This window comes from Dendropsophus ebraccatus, chromosome 7 (assembly GCF_027789765.1).
Source record: "Dendropsophus ebraccatus isolate aDenEbr1 chromosome 7, aDenEbr1.pat, whole genome shotgun sequence".
Lineage (NCBI taxonomy): Eukaryota > Metazoa > Chordata > Amphibia > Anura > Hylidae > Dendropsophus > Dendropsophus ebraccatus.
In genome coordinates this window covers 15,306,355-15,326,177 of record NC_091460.1, presented here as the reverse complement: position 1 = coordinate 15,326,177, position 19,823 = coordinate 15,306,355, and the positions used below count along the sequence as shown (strand labels likewise).

General features: G+C 54.2%; 3 protein-coding genes across 4 annotated transcripts; 2 read left to right on the top strand and 1 right to left on the bottom strand.

Annotated features, from left to right (window-relative positions):
* Positions 1–3,874, top strand: GLOD5 (glyoxalase domain containing 5). 2 transcript variants are annotated; one of them, XM_069976288.1, is made up of 4 exons: positions 1–141; positions 1,481–1,630; positions 1,940–2,095; positions 3,297–3,874. In XM_069976288.1, exons 1-4 carry the CDS (start codon positions 103–105, stop codon positions 3,432–3,434), a joined length of 483 nt encoding a protein of 160 aa, XP_069832389.1. In that variant the 5' UTR covers positions 1–102; the 3' UTR covers positions 3,435–3,874. The 2 variants fall into 2 exon arrangements, with proteins under 2 accessions (XP_069832389.1, XP_069832390.1); XM_069976289.1 differs by lacking the exon at positions 1–141 and adding an exon at positions 911–971.
* Positions 3,875–4,192: 318 nt separating this feature from the next.
* On the bottom strand, positions 4,193–8,937 carry PRADC1 (protease associated domain containing 1). The gene is made up of 5 exons (XM_069977140.1): positions 8,736–8,937; positions 6,979–7,079; positions 6,682–6,791; positions 5,427–5,594; positions 4,193–4,513 (listed from the first exon to the last, which is right to left on the bottom strand). Exons 1-5 carry the CDS (start codon positions 8,809–8,811, stop codon positions 4,393–4,395), a joined length of 576 nt encoding a protein of 191 aa, XP_069833241.1. The 5' UTR covers positions 8,812–8,937; the 3' UTR covers positions 4,193–4,392.
* Positions 8,938–9,177: 240 nt separating this feature from the next.
* On the top strand, positions 9,178–18,540 carry CCT7 (chaperonin containing TCP1 subunit 7). Its single transcript, XM_069977139.1, has 12 exons — positions 9,178–9,366; positions 12,181–12,334; positions 14,273–14,379; positions 14,490–14,615; positions 14,728–14,780; positions 14,881–15,052; positions 15,124–15,288; positions 15,363–15,551; positions 16,675–16,772; positions 16,962–17,094; positions 17,201–17,407; positions 18,052–18,540. The coding sequence occupies exons 1-12, from the start codon at positions 9,361–9,363 to the stop codon at positions 18,268–18,270; spliced, it is 1,629 nt and encodes a 542-aa protein (XP_069833240.1). The 5' UTR covers positions 9,178–9,360; the 3' UTR covers positions 18,271–18,540.
* Positions 18,541–19,823: the final 1,283 nt, after the last annotated feature.

Genomic DNA, 19,823 nt, shown 5'->3' with positions numbered 1-19,823 from the left:
CTCCTCCTCCTCCATCAGGAAGTACAAACTCTAAAATGCAGAAGGGGATTTACACAGTATTATATTCCATCACTTCCCTGCCGCCTGCAGAGCACAACCACCATGCTGCCCCTGTGCCGCCTCCTCAGAGCCAGAGCCCAGGTAATACCCCATATATACCCAGGTAATACCCCCATATATACACCATGCTGCCCCTGTGCCGCCTCCTCAGAGCCAGAGCCCAGGTAATACCCCCATATATACACCATGTTGCCCCTGTGCCGCCTCCTCAGAGCCAGAGCCCAGATAATACCCCCATATATACACCATGTGCCCCTGTGCCGCCTCCTCAGAGCCAGAGCCCAGGTAATACCCCATATATACCCAGGTAATACCCCCATATATACACCATGTGCCCCTGTGCCGCCTCCTCAGAGCCAGAGCCCAGGTAATACCCCCATATATACCCAGGTAATACCCCCATATATACACCATGTGCCCCTGTGCCGCCTCCTCAGAGCCAGAGCCCAGGTAATACCCCCATATATACACCATGCTGCCCCTGTGCCTCCTCGCCAGAGCCCAGGTAATACCCCCATATATACACCATGCTGCCCCTGTGCCTCCTCCTCAGAGCCCAGGTAATACCCCCATATATACCCAGGTAATACCCCCATATATACACCATGCTGCCCCTGTGCCGCCTCCTCAGAGCCAGAGCCCAGGTAATACCCCCATATATACACCATGCTGCCCCTGTGCCTCCTCCTCAGAGCCAGAGCCCAGGTAATACCCCCATATATACACCATGCTGCCCCTGTGCCGCCTCCTCAGAGCCAGAGCCCAGGTAATACCCCCATATATACACCATGCTGCCCCTGTGCCGCCTCCTCAGAGCCAGAGCCCAGGTAATACCCCCATATATACCCAGGTAATACCCCCATATATACACCATGCTGCCCCTGTGCCGCCTCCTCAGAGCCAGAGCCCAGGTAATACCCCCATATATACCCAGGTAATACCCCCATATATACACCATGCGGCCTCCTCAGAGCCACAGCCCAGGTAATACCCCATATATACCCAGGTAATACCCCCATATATACACCGTGCTGCCTCCTCAGAGCCACAGCCCAGGTAATACCCCATATATACCCAGGTAATACCCCCATAGATACACCATGTGCCCCCTCCTCATACCCAGAGCCCAGGTAATACCCCCATTTATACACCATGTGCCCTCTCCTCCTACCCAGAGCCCAGGTAATACCCCATATATACACCATGTGCCCCCTCATACCCAGAGCCCAGGTAATACCCCCATATATACCCAGGTAATACCCCCATATATACCCAGGTAATCCCCCCCATATATATATATATATATATATATATATATACACACACACACACCATGTGCCCCTGTGCCTCCTCCTCCTCACATGTTCTCTCAGCAGAACAGAGTATTTCAGCAGTTGATGTTACTCGGTTGCGGTTTCAGCTCGGCTCTGGGATCGCTCGGTTGCTCTCGGACTCTCAGGCGCCGTTTCGCATTAAACATCTGGATCACCTGGTGCTGACGGTGCGGAGCCTGGAGGACACTGTCGGCTTCTACACACGGGTGCTCGGCATGGACGTCGTCACCTTTAAGGTACAGACACAAAACTGATGTGGGTGACCGCTGCCCACTACCCAGATGTGTGATCTGCCAGGGAAGGGGGACCCCTTAATACTCCAGAGCAGCCATGTCTGAGGGGGGTATTATAGGGTGGGCCAGGGAGGGGAGACATTACCATAGGATCCGTCACTGTTTACTGACACGTAGAAGATCTTACTGACAATATGTTATGGTGGGTATTACTAACAGGTAGAGTCTTACTGACAGATGAGGGTTATATCAGCTGTAGAATGTTCTGCTGACAGATCTTGGCTATGATGTGACGCTATTTTCTCCTCTCAGGGGGGCAGGAAGGCGCTGGCGTTCGGTGTACAGAAGATTAACCTCCATGAGGCTGGGAAGGAGTTTGAACCGAAGGCAAAACATCCCAAACCGGGCTCGGCCGATCTGTGCCTGATCACAGAGACCCCGCTCAGCGCCGTCCTACAACATCTGCAGGTTTGTCATCGGGTGATGGAAGGGTTAATCATCGCTGAGGTTTCTTCCTCCTCCGATCTGGAGTCACACACAGGGTGATAACACAGGGTGGCGGCTCATGGCTCTCACACACAGCATCTGCTGGTATTCATCTCTGCATCCCTGGTCACCTAGGCTGTAGATCACCAGAGATGCAGACACTGACCAAACTACCCCGGATAACCAGGAGAGCTGACAGTGACCCCTGGAATCTAGGGCAGTTGGGGTCAATGCCTGGACAGCAGGAGATGTAGGCTAGTGTCAGTTTCTGCACCCCTGGTGACCTACAGAAGTTTCAGTATATGTTTTTATGCCCCTGATGATCTGAGGTAGCTGGAGCCAATGTCTGTACCCCAGGTGATCTAGGGTAATTGGGAGTCAATGTCTGCACCCCTAGTCATTTAGGGTAGTAAGGGGTCAATGTCTGCACCTCTGATCATTTAGGATAGTTGGGGGTCAATGTCTGCACCCCTAGTGATCTAGGGTAGTTGAGTTTAATATCTGCACCCCTGGTCATAAGGGTTAGTTGGGGGTTAATGTTTGCACCCTAGGTGATCTAAGGTAGTTAGGGGTCAATGTCTGCACCTCTAATCATTTAGGGTAGTTGGGGGTCAATGTCTGCACCCCTGGTGATCTAGGGTAGTTAGTTGTTAATGTCTGCACCCCTGGTCATTAAGGTTAGATGGGGGTTAATGTCTGCACCCCTGGTCATTAAGGTTAGATGGGGGTTAATGTCTGCACCCCTAGTCATTTATAGTAGTTGGGGATCAATGTCTGCACCCCTGGTGATCTAGGATAGTAGGGGGTCAATATCTGCACCCCAGGTCATCTAGGGTAGTTGGGGGTCATAATCTGCACCCCAGGTCATCTCAGGTAGTTGGGGGCCAATATCTGCACTTCAGGTCATCTAAGGTAGATGGGAGGTTAATGTCTGCACCCCAGGTGATCTAGGGTAGTGGGGTACAATATTGATATCTGGGGCAGCACTCACCTACTCTATGCCCCAACCTGTGGGATGGCTTTTCTGTGTTTGTAGAGGACGCGTTTCTGTAGGCTTTAATCCCTCCCATTAGCTGCACGACTGCCCTGTAACGTAACGAGTCTGGTGTAACAGGCTGCGGCGCTGCAGAATATCATCCTCTGTCCACTGATTCCATAGCTGTATTCTTCATATTTCTTGCAGATCTGCGGCATCCCAATAGAGGAAGGACCAGTGTCTCGGACCGGCGCAGTGGGGGAGATCCAGTCTGTGTATTTCCGGGATCCGGATCACAATCTAATAGAAGTATCAAACTACGTATCCAACCTCAAGAAACCCTGAGGAGCTAAGCAATGCCTAACATGTCTCCAACCCCCACTGCCCCCAGATCCGGGGCTTGTCAAGACTTTTTACAGCAAAGGGGTAAGATAACAACCGTATTCAGTGTAGACAAGAACACAGAACTCTGCAGCCTCAGGTCTGTTACAGTGTGTCAGTCTGGAGCCTGTCTACACTGGGTATGATTGTAACAAACCCGCAGCTGCGAGAGGGATTAGGTCAGGAAGGCTGCTAAATACTAAAATGGATACGCTTATTCACTGACAGCAAGCAGAGGTTATGAACCCAGATTGGAGAGGAAGTAAACCTGAAGAGCCATTGATGTGTAACATGGTTAGTGAGATCCTCTAGGGGGCAGCATCCTGCTCGTTCAGGGATATGCTTCATATAGAGCAGGGATAAGGAATCTTCGGCCCTCCAGCTGTTGCAAACTACAACTCCCATCATGCCTGGACAGCCAAAGGCTGTCCAGGCATGATGGGAATTGTAGTTTTGCAACAGCTGGAGAGCCGAAGGTTCCCCATCCCTGATATATAGTGAGCACCTTGCTGTAGTGTCGGCCATTGAATAAAATCTTGTTGGTTTATCTTGTTGGTCTGCAGCCTGATGGTATCCACACACACCACACCGACACTCCAGGAACCTGAGGTTTATTCCCTCTGATTTCACTACTCCAGAGCTGCACTCCTAATTCTGTTACTTCTCCTAAGGCAGTAAGCATGATTCACCTTGATAAAAAAAAACGACAGAGGAGTCACCTGTGAAACCTTCGAGACTTTATCATCATGTTCAACACTCGGTCCTGGGATTCAGGAGGAAGACGGGAAATACAAAAAAATCTGCTTCACAAAAGCGAAAAAACCATCATGTATAGAAATACACTAAACAGCGCCATCTGCTGGCTAATGCGCTAGAAAAAACACCAGGTTGCGCTGCGGCCGCACCGGGATGGGGGGAGGGGCTACCAGAACGTCCAGGGCGGCTGCCGGAGCTCAAAGGTGGAGATGCTACTGACGTTCACCGGGATGGAGATGATGGCCCAGGGGAGGCCGTGCTGCTCCAGAGAGCGCTGGATCATATACCTGCAGGAGAGACCACCGTTACTCCACCTCATACTCCAGTCACATCTAAAGCTGCATTCATACCCCTCCAGCACAGCTCCAATCTGGGATCCCATAATGCACTGAGCCAGCAGGGGGCAGCTGTATCTGAATCTAAAAGGACAACGAAGAATCGTGAATGCAGCTCTGGAGGAAAGACTGATTTAAAGTGTCACTGTCGTGAAATTTTTTTTTTGCAGAAATCAATAGTCCAGGCGATTTTAAGAAACCTTGTAATTGGGTTTATTAGCCAAAAAATGCATTTTTATCATGAAAAAGCAGTTTGAAGCTCTCCCCCCTGTCTTCATTGTTCTCCTATGGAGAGAGCTAAAGAAAACACCAAAACAGGACAACAAAGAGTTAATCTACAAATCCCTCACGGGATATCTCCTGTGACAGTCACCAGTGACCTGTCTGAGCTCGGATTACAGCTGTCACCCAGCTCCTTGCCTGTAATCCTCTGTTATCTGCTTTCTGCTGCCGGCTAACTCCCTCCTTCCTCCTCCCCCCTCCCCTCTCCCTAGAACAGACAGGGTACGTCTCCTGCAACAAGTCACAATTTTCAGATTTTTTTGCAGTGGATGGAAAAGAGGAAGGAGGGGGGGACCTGGGAAAAGGCTTTTTACATGCGGATAATGGCAGATTTGGCTAATAAACCCAATTACAAAGTTTCTTAAAATCGCCTGGACTATTGATTTCTGCAAAAAAAAAAATAAAAAAAAAAATACGACAGTGACTCTTGAAGAGGCTTCTTGAACTAGCTGCACTGTCCAGCTCAGCTACAACAGCGTTAGAGTCTGTTCACACTCCGGAATTTCAAGCAGACTCTGTCTTGTGAACATACCCTGATGCTGTAACATAGAGACTCCCTCCCTGGTCAGGCCGCTATACACACCCATCTCTCCCCAGAAGGAAGAGGGCCGGGATGTCCGCCGTCCGTCCAGAGTTGTCCTGGATCATCTCCACATAGACGCTGTCGTTGTCGGATGCGTTGTCGGTGATGATGACCGCTCTGCCGCCGTGTTCCTGGATCACCCGCGTCTTGGACAGGAAGGAGCAGCCTCTGGAGATGGAGATGAGAGGGGACGTGAGCAGCGGATTACAGTTCTACTATGGCCGTTCATCAGGTCAGTACAGAACACTGTATGAGCGCCCCCTATACACTGTATTGTGGGACTGCACTGACCAACTTCTCCCTGTATGATGGGGGTGCAGACTGGCTGTCACCAGCTCCTGCCCCTGAGGACACTGCCCTACAGGCCTCCTCTAGCACATGGTACACAGGCGCTGCCTCTGTGAAGGGTGACCCAGTAACTACCCTACAGGCCTCCTCTAGCACATGGTACACAGGCGCCGCCTCTGTGAAAGGTGACCCAGTAACTACCCTACAGGCCTCCTCTAGCACATGGTACACAGGCCCCACCTCTGAGGAGGGTGACCCAGTAACTACCCTACAGGCCTCCTCTAGCACATGGTACACAGGCGCTGCCTCTGAGGAGGGTGACCCGGTAACCTTCCCTACAGGCCTCCTATAGCACATGGTACACAGGCCCCGCCTCTGTGAAGGGTGACCCAATAACACTGCCCTACAGGCCTCCTCTAACACATGGTACACAGGCCCCGCCTCTGAGGAGGGTGACCCAATAACACTGCCCTACAGGCCTCCTATAGCACATGGTACACAGGCCCCGCCTCTGTGAAGGGTGACCCAATAACACTGCCCTACAGGCCTCCTCTAACACATGGTACACAGGCCCCACCTCTGTGAAGGGTGACCCAATAACACTGCCCTACAGGCCTCCTCTAACACATGGTACACAGGCCCCGCCTCTGAGGAGGGTGACCCAATAACACTGCCCTACAGGCCTCCTCTAGCACATGGTACACAGGCACCGCCTCTGAGGAGGGTGACCCGGTAACCTTCCCTACAGGCCTCCTCTAGCACATGGAGCATCAGGAGTCAAACAGCTCCATGTCCAGAACCGAATTCTCCTGAGATGTTACATTGTATCTTCTCTCCTGTTTCCATGGTGATGGTGAGTGTCAGATGAGGCGTCCTGTGTGGTGAGCGCTGTTCCTGTCACCAGGAGGGGGCGATTACCTAACAGACAGGAATCCTACCAGTAGGGAGCAATGTGCCGTCCACTTACCCCCGCTCCACCAGCGCAATCTGGCCCTGGATGAAGGCGCCATTACTGAGCTCTCCGCAGGCCTCGGGGGGATCCGCAGGGACCAGGTGGATCTGGTCGTATCTCTGACTCTAGAAGGAAACAGACACAGAGGATCCATCAGCATCGGGGACGCCATCTGTGAGATCTACACAAGATTGTAGTCAGGGCCACGTGATAAAGTCAGAGGAGGGCGCCCTCCACCTCACAGCCATCAGTCTCTTCTAGGAGGCCCCAGATTATAGAAGAGGATTGGAAGCCACAGGCATCAATACTCACAAACGCTCCCCCAAAGTCTTTAGCGGGGGTGGCGGTGAAGATGTAGCGGATGTCGCCCGGGCTCAGCACCTGGAAATACAAGTAATCCTGGATCCGGAGACCTGAGGGCGAGAAAAGGGCAATTGACAGTTGACACCCAGAGCTGTCCCTGACGTAATACCTGCCCTAGACCAGTAGGGGGAGCACCTGTACATTATACACATAGAGCTGATCCTGCTGTAATACCTGCCCCAGACCAGCAGAGGGGGCAGACGCCCCTGTACACTGTACACCCAGGGCTGTCCCTGACGTAATACCTGCCCTAGACCAGTAGGGGGAGCACCTGTACATTATACACATAGTGCTGATCCTGCTGTAATACCTGCCCCAGACCAGCAGAGGGGGCAGACGCCCCTGTACACTGTACACCCAGGGCTGTCCCTGACGTAATACCTGCCCTAGACCAGTAGGGGGAGCACCTGTACATTATACACATAGTGCTGATCCTGCTGTAATACCTGCCCCAGACCAGCAGAGGGAGCACCAGTACATTATACACATAGAGCTGATCCTGCTGTAATACCTGCCCCAGACCATCAGAGGGAGCACCAGCACCTCTACATTATATACCCAGAGCTGTCCCTGATGTAATACCTTCCTCAGACCAGCAGAGGGAGCACCAGCACCTCTACATTATACACCCAGAGCTGTCCCTGATGTAATACCTGCCCTAGACCAGTAGGGGGAGCACCTGTACATTATACACTTAGAGCTGATCCTGCTGTAATACCTGCCCCAGACCATCAGAGGGAGCACCAGCACCTCTACATTATATACCCAGAGCTGTCCCTGATGTAATACCTTCCTCAGACCAGCAGAGGGAGCACCAGCACCTCTACATTATACACCCAGAGCTGTCCCTGATGTAATACCTGCCCCAGACCAGCAGAGGGAGCACCAGCACCTCTACATTATACACCCAGTGCTGTCCCTGATGTAATACCGGCCCCAGACCAGCAGAGGGAGCACCAGCACCTGTACATTATACACCCAGGGCTGTCCCTGATGTAATACCCGCCCCAGACCAGCAGAGGGAGCACCAGTACCTCTACATTATACACCCAGGGATGTCCCTGATGTAATACCTGCCCCAGACCAGCAGGGGGAGCACCAGCACCTGTACATTATACACCCAGGGCTGTCCCTGATGTAATACCTGCCCCAGACCAGCAGGGGGAGCACCAGCACCTGTACATTATACACCCAGAGCTGTCCCTGATGTAATACCTTCCTCAGACCAGCAGAGGGAGCACCAGCACCTCTACATTATACACCCAGAGCTGTCCCTGATGTAATACCTGCCTCAGACCAGCAGAGGGAGCACCAGCACCTGTACATTATACACCCAGGGCTGTCCCTGGTGTAATACCTTCCTCAGACCAGCAGAGGGAGCACCAGCACATGTACATTATACACCCAGGGCTGTCCCTGATGTAATACCGGCCCCAGACCAGCAGAGGGAGCACCAGCACCTCTACATTATACACCCAGGGCTGTCCCTGATGTAATACCTGCCCCAGACCAGCAGGGGGAGCACCAGCACCTGTACATTATACACCCAGGGCTGTCCCTGATGTAATACCTGCCCCAGACCAGCAGGGGGAGCACCAGCACCTGTACATTATACACCCAGGGATGTCCCAGATGTAATACCGGCCCCTGACCAATACAGAGGCGCCGGCACCATCACGTTATACCTCCCTGCCTGTAATACCTACCCCAGGCCAGCAGGGAGTGTGAGAGAAGCAGCAGCAGCAGGGTCAGCAGGGAGCCCCTCCACGCTCTGCCCCCCATGACCCCTCTCAGTGACCATAAGAGCCTCCGCACAGCTACCGTTGTCCCGCGGCACCGAGTTCCTCCTGTACCTGTGGTAGAGAGAGGCGTGCTATTGATTGGCTCGTTGGAACGTCAATCAGTGTCAGTGACCGTAGAGAACCTAATAGAAACGCACAATGGTTTCTTCTATATGCAGTAATGAATAGGAAGCAGGCCATACGGCGGGTCGCAGGAGTAGTTACGCCTTTCCTGGTAGCCGACCAATAGGCAGTGAGCTAAAAAGCCAGCACATCCAATTAAAGAGACTTTTGGCGAAAACGAGGCGTGAAACTCAGGCTTCTGATCTCCACAGCAACCGATACTTCCGGCAGAGTTCTAGCGGCGGGCCAATAGGAAGTAAGATGGCGAGAGACTGACCAATCAGGTGTTCTCTCCAGTGGCCTCTTCTGTCAGCGTCCATGGTAATGGGGCAGCCACGCCCAGTGACGGTTGGAAGGTTCCGGAAGGTTCTTCGCGGTGCATTGTGGGATCAGTGGAGCCGGCTCGGATCCTGAGACATCAGACAAGATGATGGTGAGTGCGACAATCCGTCTCCATCCCGGGCGCAGACGGATCCGGGGCCGCTCCACACCGGGCCCGGGCCTCCCGCGCTGCATCCGCCGCCCCCTGCTCCTCGCTGGCCGGTTACCGAGCGGCGGCTCCGGTGCAGGGTCACGTGTGGCTGTACAGAGGCGGCGGGGAGGGGAGGGGAGCGGGCCCGGTGGGGGAGGTAGTGCCGCTCCGGGATACAGAGACCGTGTATATAGAGGGGGGTATCACGGTGTATCTAACTGTATCCACACCTCTGCTGGCTGTCACTGTATATAGAGGGGGATATCACGGTGTATCTAACTGTATCCACACCTCTGCTGGCTGTCAGTGTATATAGATGGGGGGAGTATCACGGTGTATCTAACTGTATCCACACCTCTGCTGGCTGTCACTGTATATAGAGGGGAGAGTATCACGGTGTATCTAACTGTATCCACACCTCTGCTGGCTGCCGGTGTATATAGAGGGGGGGGTGTATCACGCTGTATCCACACCTCTGCTGGCTGTCACTGTATATAGAGGGGAGAGTATCACGGTGTATCTAATTGTATCCACACCTCTGCTGGCTGTTAGTGTATATAGACGGGGGGTATCACGGTGTATCTAACTGTATCCACACCTCTGCTGGCTGCCGGTGTATATAGACAGGGGAGAGTATCACGGTGTATCTAACTGTATCCACACCTCTGCTGGCTGTCAGTGTATATAGACGGGGGAGTATCACAGTGTATCCACGCCCCTGCTGGCTGTCAGTGTATATAGAGGGGGGGGGAGTACAATCAGTGTATCTAACTGTATACACACCTCTGCTGGCTGTCAGTGTATCTTGCTGTGTCCACGCCTCTGCTGACTGTCAGTGAATGGCTGAGCTGATGGATGGCAGAGCTGAGGGTCTGTTGCAGTGTGTCAGGATTAGTGCTGGGTTGTGGAGCTGTACTTGTATAACAGATATATATATGTGTGTGTGTGTGTGTGTGTGTGTGTGTGTGTGTGTGTATGTATGTATATGTATATACACAGAAATCAGCGCTGGCCCTTTAAAAGAAAAATCAAACCCTTTTTCCCCTGTCGGATAATTTGGGAGGTGAGTATTGGATGGGAGAAGAGCGCTGGCGTGTGGTTCGCTCCCTGACACTGCGGGGGACGGGCTCCGGCGCGCGTTTCGCTCCCTGACACTGCGAGGGACGGGCTCCGGCGTGCGTTTCGCTCCCTGACACTGCGGGGGACGGGCTCCGGCCTGCGCTTCTCTCCCTGACACTGCGGGGGACGGGCTCCGGCCTGCGCTTCTCTCCCTGACACTGCGGGGGACGGGCTCCGGCGTGCGTTTCGCTCCCTGACACTGCGGGGGACGGGCTCCGGCGTGCGTTTCGCTCCCTGACACTGCGGGGGACGGGCTCCGGCCTGCGCTTCTCTCCCTGACACTGCGGGGGACGGGCTCCGGCGTGCGTTTCGCTCCCTGACACTGCGGGGGACGGGCTCCGGCGTGCGTTTCGCTCCCTGACACTGCGGGGGACGGGCTCCGGCCTGCGCTGCGCTCCCTGACACTGCGGGGGACGGGCTCCGGCGTGCGTTTCGCTCCCTGACACTGCGGGGGACGGGCTCCGGCGTGCGTTTCGCTCCCTGACACTGGGGGGGACGGGCTCCGGCGTGCGTTTCGCTCCCTGACACTGCGGGGGACGGGCTCCGGCGTGCGTTTCGCTCCCTGACACTGCGGGGGACGGGCTCCGGCGTGCGTTTCGCTCCCTGACACTGCGGGGGACGGGCTCCGGCCTGCGCTGCGCTCCCTGACACTGCGGGGGACGGGCTCCGGCCTGCGCTGCGCTCCCTGACACTGCGGGGGATGGGCTCCGGCGTGCGCTGCGCTCCCTGACACTGCGGGGGACGGGCTCCGGCGTGCGCTGCGCTCCCTGACACTGCGGGGGACGGGCTCCGGCGTGCGCTGCGCTCCCTGACACTGCGGGGGACGGGCTCCGGCGTGCGCTTCTCTCCCTGACACTGCGGGGGACGGGCTCCGGCCTGCGTTTCGCTCCCTGACACTGCGGGGGACGGGCTCCGGCGTGCGCTGCGCTCCCTGACACTGCGGGGGACGGGCTCCGGCCTGCGCTTCGCTCCCTGACACTGCGGGGGACGGGCTCCGGTGTAAGGGGTGAGGAGGTGGTGAGTGCCGGCCCGTCCGATCACCTCTCGCTCCCCGATATTAGCTGACATCGAGCGGGAGCAGCGGAGGAGGCGGCCGTTGTTTTGTGTGCGCTAAGATTGTGATCTCATCTGTTCTTTATAATAGAAGTCGGATGAAAAACGGATCAAAGCAGAAAACCGCTGCACGATCGCTGCCAAAATACAGTGTAATCCCAACCGTAGGCCTCACTAGTGGAATGCTGGCGGTGTACGGCAGGGACCCCATCCCGGTGCCGTCCTCTATGGGTGTACAGCGGGGACCACAGGCTGTATACTAATATACACAGATATATATTGCACATGGTTCCCCAGGCATGGTGTCAGGTTATACCAGCAGGTGGCGCTCTCCTGAAGTTATTCATGGTGTTTCCAGTATCCCTGTTTTGTCAGTCATGTGACCTGGTGCTGCAGGCGCCATTTTCCCCCAATGTCACTACTATATATACACTGTACATGTTATAGACCACGCTACAGTAAGTGGTGGTGATGTGTCTGGTGGTCGCAGTGTCTGGACACCTTGCTGGTATTATACATGGGGTGTGGCCTGTGTCACATGACCCCGCCTCCTATCAGTGTATACCTGTATCCTCCTCACACTCCCTGTCTCTCTCCCTGCAGCCCACACCCGTCATCCTGCTGAAGGAGGGCACCGACACGTCTCAGGGCGTCCCGCAGCTGGTCAGTAACATCAATGCCTGCCAGGTGATTGCCGAGGCTGTGCGCACCACCCTGGGCCCCCGGGGCATGGACAAGCTGATAGTGGACGACAGAGGTGAGTGACACCCACCCCCACCCCGAGCTGCCCTGTCCTCACACCGGGGGGCCCCCTCTCTCCCCCCAAGCTGCCCTGTCCTAGGGCTGGGCGATATTGGCTTAAATCAATATCGCGGTTTATCGCACATGTAGCTGCGATAACGATAATTGAACGATAACTATGACACCCCACTTTGTAAGCCACACCCTCTTTCTGCAAGCCACACCCACTTGTATGTGCCAAATTGGGGATATTTTCTTTCTAAGGATACAAACACACACGGCATATATGCTGCGTATTTACTTCTGCGATACGCCGCAAATACGCAGCAGATTAGATCTAAATAACTGAACACAGCATCAAATCTGCTGCATATCGTAGCAATAAATACGCTGCGTATACGGTGGGTGTGGGTGTTTGTACCCTAAAAAGTATTAAAAAAAAACCAGTAACTTACTGAGCAGCAACTCAAGGCTGTGTATTTAGTCTATTGTGACTATTATTTGTCATTATTAGGGGTCTTAGCAGAGTTATACAGCTACATACACACAGGAAAGGACAAGTCTCTATATATACACACAGGAGGAAGGGAGACTGCCCCCCTTCCTCATGTGTGTGTATATACAGAGACTTGTCTCCCTTCCTTCCAGCCAGTTACATGTGGTGACTAGGAACTGAAGGGATAGCTAGAGCTAGATGAACTGAGACAACTCTGCTATTCCAGGGACATCCAGTGTTACATGTGGTGACTAGGAACTGAGACAGCTCTGCTATTCCAGGGACAGCCAGTGTTACATGTGGTGACTAGGAACTGAGACAGCTCTGCTATTCCAGGGACATCCAGTGTTACATGTGGTGACTAGGAACTGAGACAGCTCTGCTATTCCAGGGACATCCAGTGTTACATGTGGTGACTAGGAACTGAGACAGCTCTGCTATTCCAGGGACATCCAGTGTTACATGTGGTGACTAGGAACTGAGACAGCTCTGCTATTCCAGGGACAGCCAGTGTTACATGTGTCCATGAACTGAGACAACTCGGCTATTCCAGGGAAAGCCAGAGCCTGAGTGTAGATGAAGAAACCGCTCTCTCCTTTCGCCTCTGGTGTCAGTGATAAGAGACAGAGCACGTCAGGGAAACTAAACAAGAAAGCGGCTCCTCCGTGCACTAACATGCTGCTACACAGACACTGTCCCTTTCCCTGGACACAATGGGAGGATCTACAACCCGGCAGAGTGTGCCTCCTGAAGACCGGTGCCGGCTAGGAGTGACGGGGAGGGCTGTGTGGACGGCAGCACAGTAGTAAGTTTACCTCCTGAAGGCTGCTGCTCCTCAGTCACACGGATGGGGGATAGAAGGGGGGCCCCAAGCAATTTCCCTGTTTGATAGGACGGGTCCGGCAGTGACAGGAGGGGGATGGGGCAGCGCTGTCACCCGAGCAGCAGTCCGGTCCTCAGCCTGCAGACCTCTGCTCTGTGCCTCGTTCACTGCCCGGGGAGTGCAGGACACTAGACACTCCGAGGCTGCACTCGGCCGCGGGGCTCCACCGGCTCAGTGTCCGCATCTTGGGGCCCGGGAGGGAGATAAGCCAGATCCCTGGGCTATAGTGTCAGTGCTCAGTGATCCCCCTCCTGTCTCGGGCCTCGGATAAGACTCCTCTCATTCGATCAGCTGCAGCCACATCCTGCCTGGCTCTGACACGCCGACATCCCTGCATCTGCACATACAGCGCACAAAACTGTGAAATACCGCAGATACCGTCCTGGCAGAGTTGAGGTCGGTTAACCGACGCCATGGACGGTATCGGTTTTTTAACGGTATACCGCCCAGCCCTACCCTGTCCTCACACTGGGGGGCCCCCTCTCTCCCCCCGAGCTGCCCTGTCCTCACACCGGGGGGCCCCCTCTCTCTCACCGGGGTCCCCAGCTGGTGACAATCACTTCTCCTCTCTGCAGGTAAAGCCACAATCTCCAATGATGGGGCCACAATCCTGAAGCTCCTGGATGTCGTCCATCCTGCAGCCAAGACCCTGGTGGACATCGCCAAGTCACAGGACGCTGAGGTGAGGACCCTCTAATGTGTAGTGACCCCGGCGTGTCTGGTGTGGTGTGTGTGGTGGCTGGGACCCCTGCCACTGGCGTATTATAATGAGACCCTTCTATATTATAACAGGTGGGGGACGGCACTACGTCTGTGACGCTGCTCGCTGCCGAGTTCATGAAGCAGGTGAAGCCGTACGTGGAGGAGGGTCTGCACCCCCAGGTCATCATCCGGGCCTTCTGCACCGCCACTCAGCTGGTGAGTACCATACACATAGCACCATACAGTGTCCTGCCCCAGGGTTCCCACAGCCGGGTTGCGATGCTCTGCAGGTTTGCAGCTCTTAGTAACGTTTCCTGTTTCTCTGCAGGCCGTCAGTAAAATCAAAGAACTCTCTGTGACGGTAAAGAAGGAAGACAAGGAGTAAGTCCCTGATCTCCCCATACAAGTCCCTGATCTCCCCATACAAGTCCCTGGTCCGCTGCAGTCAGCTTCTCCATCCTCCACTCTGGTTGTCTTACAGAGAACAGCGCCGCCTGCTGGAGAAGTGCGCAGCCACCGCCCTGAGCTCCAAGCTGATCGCTCTGCAGAAGGACTTCTTCGCTAAGATGGTGGTGGACGCGGTGTCCCTGCTGGACGACCTGCTGCAGCTCAAGATGATCGGCATCAAGAAGGTCCAGGGAGGAGCTCTGGAGGTGAGCGCTGCTGCCCCCTGCTGGGCATCTTACCCCGGAGCCTTTCCACTCCTAACACTCTGTGCCCGCAGGATTCTCACCTTGTGGCCGGAGTCGCCTTCAAGAAGACTTTCTCCTACGCCGGCTTCGAGATGCAGCCCAAGAAATACGTGTCGCCCAAGATCGCCCTGCTGAACGTGGAGCTGGAGCTGAAGGCTGAGAAGGATAACGCTGAGGTCCGGGTCAACAACGTGGAGGTATGTGGATGGGTCAGGGTGGGGGTGGGGCGGGGACGGTGAGCAGCAGTACCATGGTGTGCTCTCTGTCACAGGAGTACCAGGCCATTGTGGACGCAGAGTGGAATATCCTCTACGACAAGCTGGACAAGATCCACAAGTCCGGGGCCAAAGTCGTCCTCTCCAAGCTGCCCATCGGGGACGTGGCTACACAGTACTTCGCTGACCGAGACCTGTTCTGTGCTGGCAGGGTGCCTGAGGAGGACCTGAAGAGAACCATGATGGTACGAGGGGGGGTGGGGGGGGTGCAGGGTAACAGAGGACCTGAGGAGAACTATGATGGTACGAGGGGGGGTGGGGGGGTGCAGGGTAACAGGAGGACCTGAGGAGAACCATGATGGTATGAGGGGGTGGGGGTGCAGGGTAACAGAGGAGGACCTGAAGAGAACCATGATGGTACGAGGGGGGGAGGGGGGTGGGGGGGGGGGTGCAGGGTAACAGAGGACCTGAGGAGAACTATGATGGTACGAGGGGGTGGGGGTGCAGGGTAACAGGAGGACCTGAGGAGAACCATGATGGTACGAGGGGGGGTGGGGGGGTGCAGGGTAACAGGAGGACCTGAGGAGAACCATGATGGTACGAGGGGGGGTGGGGGGGGGGTGCAGGGTAACAGAGGACCTGAGGAGAACTATGATGGTACGAGGGGGTGGGGGTGCAGGGTAACAGGAGGACCTGAGGAGAACCATGATGGTACGAGGGGGGGTGGGGGGGGGGGTGCAGGTTAACAGAGGAGGACCTGAGGAGAACCATGATGGTACGAGGAGGGGTGGGGGGGTGCAGGGTAACAGGAGGACCTGAGGAGAACCATGATGGTACAAGGGGGGGTGGGGGGGGGTGCAGGGTAACAGGAGGACCTGAGGAGAACCATGATGGTATGAGGGGGGGTGGGGGGGTGCAGGGTAACAGAGGAGGACCTGAGGAGAACCATGATGGTACGAGGGGGTGGGGGTGCAGGGTAACAGAGGAGGACCTGAGGAGAACCATGATGGTATGAGGGGGTGGGGGTGCAGGGTAACAGAGGAGGACCTGAGGAGAACCATGATGGTATGAGGGGGTGGGGGTGCAGGGTAACAGAGGAGGACCTGAGGAGAACCATGATGGTATGAGGGGGTGGGGGTGCAGGGTAACAGAGGAGGACCTGAAAAGAACCATGATGGTACGAGGGGGTGGTGGGTGTGTTCAGGGTAACAGGAGGACCTGAGGAGAACCATGATGGTACGAGGGTGAATGCATTGTTGATGCTGAGTAATGTCAGGTGCTTGTAGGTGTAATATACATTGATGTGTAATAACACAGGGCAGGGTTTCCTCCATGTATAATACTCCGGTGTCTTCCCCTCCCCCCCAGGCCTGTGGCGGCTCCATCCAGACCAGTGTGAACGCTCTAAAGGATGAAGTGCTGGGACAGTGCGCCCTGTTCGAGGAGGCGCAGGTGGGCGGAGAAAGGTGAGAACCCCCCATATAAATATGTGCACAGTGACCTCACCAGCAGAATAGTGAGTGCAGCTCTGGAGAATACGGTTACTCTATCTGGGTATTACAGTGTATGGTCCTATGATCAGGGACCGCTCAGCAGGTGCTTTAGCATTGATCTGTAGTCTTCGGTCCTGATCTTTGTCTTTGCACGTTCCGCAGATATAACTTCTTCACCGGCTGCCCTAAGGCCAAGACCTGCACCATCATCCTGAGAGGGGGAGCCGAGCAGTTCATGGAGGAGACCGAGCGATCCCTGCACGACGCCATCATGATTGTTCGGAGAGCCATCAAGGTACGTTCTGCATACACACACACACGTATGGTCTACTCCTCCCACAATCCCTTGCTGTCCCTTGCAGACATATCCTGTGTGGTAACTTATGCCTCTCATCCTGTAGAATGACTCTGTGGTTGCTGGAGGAGGCGCCATTGAGATGGAACTATCCAAGTACCTGAGGGATTACTCCAGGACCATTCCCGGTAAACAGCAGCTCCTCATCGGAGCTTACGCCAAGGCCCTGGAGATCATCCCCCGCCAGCTCTGTGACAACGCTGGGTTTGATGCCACCAACATCCTGAACAAGCTGAGAGCAAAGCATGCCCAGGTGAGCCTCGTGTATAGTGCCCACATAGTCACACCCTTAAAGGGGTACGCCAGCTAAAGTTTTTTTTTCTTTCAAATCAACTGGTGTCAGAAAGTTTATATAGATTCATAATTTACTTCTATTTATAAATCCATAATTTACTTCTATTTATAAATGCTGCTGCTTTGGACAGTTCCTGACATGGACAGGGGTGGCAGAAGAGAGCAATGTGTCAGATTGGAAACAATTCAACATTTCCTGCACAACATACAGCAGCTGATAAAGTACTGGAAGACTAGAAATTTTTATATAGAAAAATTACAAATCTGTGTAACTTTCTAAAACCAGTTGATTTCAAAGAAAAAGATTTTTGCTGGAGTATGCCTTTTAAAGGGGTTTTCCAGGAATAGAAGAACATGACCGCTTTCATCCACAAACAGCGCCCCTCTTGTCCTCAGTTTGGGTGCAGTTTTGCAGCTTCGTTCCATTGACGTGAATGGGGTTGAATTGCAATACCCCACACAACCTGAGGACATGAGTGGCGATGTGTTCTGATTCTGGACCACTGCTCCAAGTCTTATTTCACCCAAGTTAGTGACAGGCTGTGTAGACGTAACCATCGCCAAGTTACCTGCGTCCTGACTCTGTACTGCTGCTGTTTTCAGGGCGGTGTGTGGTTTGGGGTGGACGTGAACAATGAAGACATTGCAGATAACTTTGATGCCTGTGTATGGGAGCCGTCCATCGTGAGGATCAACGCTCTGACTGCAGCCTCAGAAGCCGCCTGCCTCATTCTCTCCGTAGACGAGACCATCAAGAACCCTCGCTCTACGGCAGACGCCCCCGGAGGTGGCCGGGGCAGAGGGAGGCCGCACCAGCATTAACCTTCCCCAGTCACTGCGTGTGTGACCTGCAGAGGAGGATGATGGGGCAGTACTCCTTCCTGTCTCTGTGAGGGTGGGGTAGAGCCAATTGTCGGGTCTTGTCCAAGGGTATTAGGGCCATTAGGCCTGTGCACCTCCCCCCAACTGGACGGGATTCTCACTCTCATCGTCCGCTCACATTGCTGAGAGGTTTAGAATTTCCCTTTTTGTTACTGTATTTATTTGCTCTGAACAAAAGCAACTCGATAATAAACGCACTTCACCGAGTAACTGAGGATTACCGCCTATGATGTGTATACCGGGGTCACTGAGTATCCAAGTACTGCTACCTGTGATGTGTATACCGGGGTCACGGAGTATCCAAGTACTGCTACCTGTGATGTGTATACCGGGGTCACTGAGTATCCGAGTACTGCTACCTGTGATGTGTATACCGGGGTCACTGAGTATCCAAGTACTGCTACCTGTGATGTGTATACCGGGGTCACGGAGTATCCGAGTACTGCTGCCTATGATGTGTATACCGGGGGTCACGGAGTATCCGAGTACTGCTGCCTGTGATGTGTATACCGGGGTCACTGAGTAACCCAGTACTGCTGCCTGTGATGTGTATACTGGGGTCACTGAGTAACTGAGTACTGCCGCCTGTGATGTGTGTACCGGGGTCACTGAGTATCCGAGTACTGCCACCTGTACTGGGGGGTCACTGAGTATCTGAGTACTGCCACCTGTACTGGGGGGTCACTGAGTAACCCAGTACTGCTGCCTGTGATGTGTATACCGGGGTCACTGAGTAACCCAGTACTGCTGCCTGTGATGTGTATACCGGGGTCACTGAGTATCAGTACTGCTGCCTGTGATGTGTATACCGGGGTCACTGAGTATCTGAGTACTGCCGCCTGTGATGTGTGTACCGGGGTCACTGAGTATCAGTACTGCTGCCTGTGATGTGTGTACCGGGGTCACTGAGTAACAGAGTACTGCCGCCTGTGATGTGTGTACCGGGGTCACTGAGTAACCGAGTACTGCTGCCTGTGATGTGTGTACTGGGGTCACTGAGTAACTGAGTACTGCCACCTGTAATGTGTACCGGGGTCACTGAGTAACCGAGTACTGCTGCCTGTGATGTGTGTACTGGGGTCACTGAGTAACCGAGTACTGCTGCCTGTGATGTGTGTACTGGGGTCACTGAGTATTCGAGTACTGCCACCTGTAATGTGTACCGGGGTCACTGAGTAACCGAGTACTGCTGCCTGTGATGGGTGACTGACTACTGGAGAAGACTCCCGATATAAATACCTTTTAGAGGAATGATCCAGGAGGAGATAAAACAGTCACTTTTATCCAAAAACTGCCCTGCCTGACCTCTGGCTGTTTGTGAAAATACAACTTTGCTCCATTCACTTCAATGGAAGTAAGGTGCAATACCACACACAACCTGAGGCCAGGAGTGGAGCCAAGTATGGGAGAAAGCTGCTGTTTTTTTCAGTCTTGGATAACCCCTCCACTATCCTGCTACTGGGCTGTTGTGGTACAAAAACAGTGTTGGTATA

Bases quoted from the DNA above. Each gene is read 5' to 3' on its own strand.
- GLOD5 (XM_069976288.1), top strand. From the start codon at position 103: ATGCTGCCCCTGTGCCGCCTCCTCAGAGCCAGAGCCCAG. The intron at 142-1,480 runs GTAATACCCCAT...TTGCGGTTTCAG, and splicing joins TCCTCAGAGCCAGAGCCCAG to CTCGGCTCTGGGATCGCTCG. The intron at 1,631-1,939 runs GTACAGACACAA...TTCTCCTCTCAG, and splicing joins TGGACGTCGTCACCTTTAAG to GGGGGCAGGAAGGCGCTGGC.
- PRADC1 (XM_069977140.1), bottom strand. From the start codon at position 8,811: ATGGGGGGCAGAGCGTGGAGGGGCTCCCTGCTGACCCTGCTGCTGCTG. The intron at 5,595-6,681 runs GTAAGTGGACGG...CTCCATCTCCAG, and splicing joins ATTGCGCTGGTGGAGCGGGG to AGGCTGCTCCTTCCTGTCCA. The intron at 4,514-5,426 runs GTGTGTATAGCG...TCTCTCCTGCAG, and splicing joins TTCCTTCTGGGGAGAGATGG to GTATATGATCCAGCGCTCTC.
- CCT7 (XM_069977139.1), top strand. The intron at 14,781-14,880 runs GTAAGTCCCTGA...GTTGTCTTACAG, and splicing joins GTAAAGAAGGAAGACAAGGA to AGAACAGCGCCGCCTGCTGG. The intron at 17,408-18,051 runs GTGAGCCTCGTG...TGCTGTTTTCAG, and splicing joins TGAGAGCAAAGCATGCCCAG to GGCGGTGTGTGGTTTGGGGT.